This window comes from Nuphar pumila, chromosome 7 (genome assembly GCF_984573655.1).
Source record: "Nuphar pumila chromosome 7, dmNupPumi1.hap1.1, whole genome shotgun sequence".
NCBI lineage: Eukaryota > Viridiplantae > Streptophyta > Magnoliopsida > Nymphaeales > Nymphaeaceae > Nuphar > Nuphar pumila.
This window is the reverse complement of record NC_143255.1, coordinates 24,919,806-24,925,224: the sequence shown is the minus strand read 5'-3', so window position 1 is coordinate 24,925,224 and position 5,419 is coordinate 24,919,806. Positions and strand designations below refer to the sequence as shown.

The window sequence follows — 5,419 nt, the reverse complement described above, 5'->3', positions numbered from 1 at the left end:
GTGGTCTCAAATTTCAAGCCCAGATTCAGGAAACTGAAGATGTATATATTAATAGGTATATTTTTTGGGTTACAATTTAGCATTAATATTAAATTGAATCATTCCAAAATCACATCCTTGGAGTATGCGGTTCAAGTAGCCTTTGTTGTTGAAAAGATGTTAAAATTCAAAGTGGATCGGGATCTATTTGCCTTTAGCTCTATTCTCAAAATTGTCCAAACCCAATTAGATGTGATCAAGCAAGAACCTAACCCAAATAAATCTCATTTAGAACCATTATTAGGTGCCCAGATCCAAAGAAAACATACATAGATCCCAACCCACAGTTAAACCTAAAACTGGACCCTACCAATCTCACCTAATTGGATCTAGGAGCCTCTCTAAATAGACTTTTTTAGTTTGGCCCAAATCTTATCTAAAGATCCATTTGCCACCCTCCTAGGTCAACAACTAATGGATCATATCTTTATACTCCTTGTGCTTGAGACTTTTATGGATTGGATTCGACTGATATCAGATATCCATAAACAAAGAGTTGTATCAGATGAAGAAACTGGAAGCCAGACTCAAGGCGAGTCTTCTCCAACCCATGGAGAATGATGTATGACTGAATTAGGGAAAGGGAGTTGTGTAGATCATTATAAAGAGAATCAAGATATCCCATGAATCAAGCTAGGGATTCATGACTAGTGCGAAATCCTAGCTTCTTCTTGCTAAGGCAATCCATTTTCTTGCTCCCTTGTTGCCCATTAAGGACTATACCACTATATATGCTCAATACCCCGGTCCAAGATCCATTGTGAATCCGTTTTGCTTTTTTGGATTTTTTCTATTAATTGGATCATAATTAGGGCTTGGATTAAGATCAAGGTTTTGACTTTTTTTAGAGGGTTTTATTTTCAGAGTTGATAAATGAACGATTCATTGATTTCTTTTTATTTTATGCGCATTTTCTTTAGATTCATAGTTTAGTATGGGCGTAGATCGGAGCTCGATAGATTTTAGAGTACTATTTGCGAATCCAGCAATAAATTTTCCTGACTCACTTCATACTACTTTTTAACATTTCCTTTCCCGCTTCCTCTCCACGCATCACTTCTCGTATCCATTTCGCATCCCAGCAACTATAAACATCCACTTTGAGCATAAGTCAATACATTTGAATCCAATTGGCATAAGAGAAAAAAAAAACTTTTTCAATTTTTTTTTTATAGAAAACCTTGTTGTTCCTGAAACCTGTTCTTCCTGCACGTGGCATTTCCATGCAAGATAAGGTGATACATTCCGAGATCAGAGCCCCACATTTAAATGGCCGACTTGCTGAACCCAGATCCAATTAACCACGGACCGGAACCGAGCTATTTTGCTTGCGCAGACGAACGACGTGGGGATATCCCAGATATTAGTTTAATAGTTTTAGGGGCTTTAGGTATTTCAAATCCTACTAATCTCCAATATAAGAACCGAAACAATTAGGGTTTTTTGGAGAGAGAGAGAGAGAGAGAGAGAGAGATTTCTGTGTTGCTAGGTTTTTTTTTTTTATAGATCCTGGAAAACTCAAGAAAGAGGTAATATTCCGGCCACCATCCCATCCTTTCGCCGGAAAAACTGTCCTCCTTTCTTCAGAAAACCTTCCTTTGCCCTTTTCTCGGTATCTCTCTGCTTGCAGGTTCTTCGTTTCTGGGAAGGATGTCTGTGGGAGAGCTCGCCTGCACTTACGCGGCTCTCATCCTCTACGACGATGGCATCCCCATCACGGTAAACTCTAATCCTAGGAAAATCGCTCACTTCCTCCCTTGATTCATTCGTCCTTTTGTTTCTCTGGGGTTTTCGATGTATTTCCTCTTGCTTTCTCTTTTAATTGTTTGCCGTTTTCGTTGTTCTAGGGTTTATGTGATTCGTGGCATGTTATAGTATGATGCGTACGGTTTGACTGGGTTTTATTGTCCATTTCTATATGAACGTCTAAATTTTGATGACATTTTGAACGTGAGAGAAGCTGGACGGAAACTGTTCCTTGGTTTGTCGATGGTTGAATTTGTTTTAGGGTTCAGTTTTTTCCGTCGTACTTGCGGACCCGTAAACTGGAGATCTTAACGCTCGATTTTCCCCCATTTGTTCTCTCTGTTTTTGTTTTGGTCACTTTCTTGAGGTGGTGCAGTAACCAATCTGTCGATGTTTTTCGCATCTTTCTTGTGGGAATAGAGCTCGAAATTGTATGAAGCACAATTTATGTGGGAAAAAATTGCAACTTCAGTATCGTTTAATTGCCATTGTGTCATCCTGGTGACCAATTTCTGTATCTGTTGTGAAGAGCGGATAATTAATTCATGGCTTGTAATGGACTCGGCTGAATCTAGTTTGTATGTCTTCCCACTAGGACCTTCTGTTTGAGATAGATAGAGATTGAAGAGCGTGGAGTCTGGTGTCTCACCCAGGTTCTTATTGGATTTCTTCCAGATGCCCATGGGGAGAACATTGGATTTGGTGAAGAGATGAGTATGTCATGATCAAAATGGTTATGGCACAAGTAAAATTGAGATACAATGCACCTGGACAGGCAAGCATTGTATCACTTTTGTTGAGTTGGAAGTTGGTTCTCTTGATTCCAGTTTTTCTTGTTCAAGCTCCATGTGGATATTTGGTTTGGTTGAGAGGTGAAATTTTGACGGTAGTTGTTCCAAAATTTGCTCTCAATGACTTGGGAATTGGACGGCATCTCTAAATCTTAGCCAGCTAGATTTTGGTTTAGCAGTTGTTCTGTTTCTAGTTTATTGATATCTGGAGTCCACTGGATATGGTTTTTATTTGCATTCAATCTTCCTTGTTTTTTTGTCGGGGGAGAGATGAAGTCATCCTTGATTTTTAATTCCTTTATCTTCTATCTATCCAATAGGCTGAGAAGATTGCGACGCTAGTCAAGTCTGCAAATGTCCCCATTGAGTCATACTGGCCTGGTCTATTTGCCAAACTTTTGGAGAAGAGGAATATTGAAGATCTTATCTTGAGTGCTGGTTCTGGTAAAAACTGAAAACAAAACTATGGTTCTGAAAGACTGTTCTCCATCATTGAATTATTTGTAAGGTTTGTATTTGCCTTTTGTCTTCAGGTGGTGGTGGTGCAGCTGTGGCAGTTGCTGCTCCTTCTGCTGGAGGTGCTGCTGCTGGCGGTGGCAGTGGTGCTGCTGCTCTTCCTCCGGAAGAAAAGAAGGTAATTGTGTATAATCTTATTCTTTTCCTTTTCAAAAAAATTTATTGTTCTCATCGCATTTCATGGAATGACCTATGTATCTTTTTGGGCTCTCTTGTTTAGTGCTTTAGTACTTTATAGCTATTAGTTTCTCTGTTTTAGTACAGTAGACATGTATTTGTTTATGAATCATTGTGTTTTTGGTCAAATTGATTTCATCTTTGATCAGTGTTTCTCTTCTTCAATAAGTCTTAGGTAGCTTATCAGTTTGCCAGGATTTCTGTACGGTGATGTATACACTCTTGCTCCTCTGTCTGTTATATATGATAAATTTATTTGAGTACTTACAGAGGTCTGGTTCGATTGTTATGTCTGTCACAGATAATCACTTCCTATCTATTGTCATGAGAAAAAGCTGCCAGTGGCTTAGTTCCATGCTTTTTCATTTCTGTCACTGAGCTTCCATATTTTTTATTTAACCATGAAAAGGTTCATTTTTTAGTTAGTGTCAGTTTCTGTGGCACTGCAAAGCCTCTGTCTATGAAGCAATCGATTCATTTTAAAGTCTTACTTTTTAGTACTAAATAACTATTTGTGAGTGGATATTGACAGGTCGCTGTATTGTTAAAAGGAAAGTGATTGTTAGGCCTAAACACCTTGTGCTTCATGAGTGGGGAATAATGGATTCCGTTAGGTGCTTTCAAAACCTTTTGGTTGTAATCTTGGGCTTTCATCCTACTATGCCTTAAAAAATTTAACCTTTCCCTTCATGAAGTCCAAACTAAATAGTTTGAAACATGCTGTACGGTTTGTGGAGAAGCCTTTTTGTTCACCATCAGATTCTCTTCCGTATGACATATCCTATATTTCTCTTCAAGTTGGTCTAGCAACTTATTTATCATTTGTCTATCTGACGTGATTAGGAGACCCTCAGGAAATTGTTTCTATTTTGCATTTTGGTGTACATATGCTTTACTTTTAATTGTTCAAGACAGCAATTTTTACTTGTTTTTCGGAGATGCTATTATCGAGTTTAGTTGCTTTACTGAGCTTTGGGATGCTATTTGAGCCTTTTCTTCAATTCAAACCTGTCACACGGACTCTTCTAACAGGGCACCGCACCCGCGTAGCACCTGCACCCAGGCGGGTGCGACACTTGGACACAGCTTCCTTTATGTTAGGTGAAGTCAACCACACTGAGGTCCATTTCTATCCAAAAGTAGATTCAGTTAACCCTAATAAAGTCCATTTTTATCTATATTATATATATATGTATATAAATACATAAATGCACACAAATACACATAGTGTTAACTTAAAACTGTTAAAAATTATATCTATCTATATATATATATATATCCGCATCCACACCTATTGGAAAATGCTGATCTTCTATCAGGATCATTATATAGTTCTTGATACTCGATTATTTCCTAATAATTGCTGTACCTCAGATGATTAGAATCTTTTCTGCTTTCTATGCTTTTGCCATACAATAAATAGTAATTGATGAGAATGGCATCATGGCTCAACATCTTTTGATATCTTCTCTTCAACAGGAGGAACCGAAAGAAGAAAGTGATGAAGACATGGGTTTCAGCTTGTTCGATTAGAGCTCATCCTTCCCCTTTTTTTCTGTTCAAAATTTTCAGATGTAGGTTAATTGTGGTAGGTGTTCATTTGATTTCGTCTAAAGAAGATTTTCCTCTGGTTGGTTTCTCTTTGCGGTATGTAAACAAACAAATCTCGGTATGAACTCTGCTGGTTGATCTATACATTTAACTCATCTTAGTAAAAAAGTGGTATTTGGTTGGCCATCGGCATCTTTTTGTTTGGTCTAATTTGCTGCAAAGAACCTGAATTCTTTAGAGGGCCTAATTTGTCTAATTGGGTTGGCCATTTGCTTTATTTGCTGAATGTTTGCCTTATGGAGTCGAATCTTTCAAGTTGTCAACTTTGTTGATGGCTTGTTGATTTATGGGGTGTTTGTTACATGCTGCTCGGAAGAGGGGTTTCGTACAAAGCACATTTGCACAGATAAATGCTTCCCCCATGTTTGGATGTTTTTGGTTGACACCGCCCCCCTACATGTATTTTCTTTTCAGCGACCGCGGGAAAGGGGTCCTCTTTCCCATGAAAGAGCTCTGATGTTTTTGGTTGACACCGCCCCCCTACAGGTATTTCTTTTCAGCTACCGCGGGAAAGGGGTCCTCTTTCCCATGAAAGAGCT

At 38.5% G+C, this 5,419-nt stretch overlaps 1 protein-coding gene across 1 annotated transcript; it reads left to right on the top strand.

Moving 5' to 3' along the window:
• Window positions 1-1,474: 1,474 nt before the first annotated feature.
• On the top strand, window positions 1,475-5,006 carry LOC149831573 (large ribosomal subunit protein P1-like). Its single transcript, XM_090013983.1, has 5 exons — window positions 1,475-1,568; window positions 1,670-1,758; window positions 2,897-3,020; window positions 3,110-3,210; window positions 4,749-5,006. The coding sequence occupies exons 2-5, from the start codon at window positions 1,690-1,692 to the stop codon at window positions 4,800-4,802; spliced, it is 348 nt and encodes a 115-aa protein (XP_089870109.1). The 5' UTR covers window positions 1,475-1,568; window positions 1,670-1,689; the 3' UTR covers window positions 4,803-5,006.
• The last annotated feature ends 413 nt before the right edge of the window (window positions 5,007-5,419 follow it).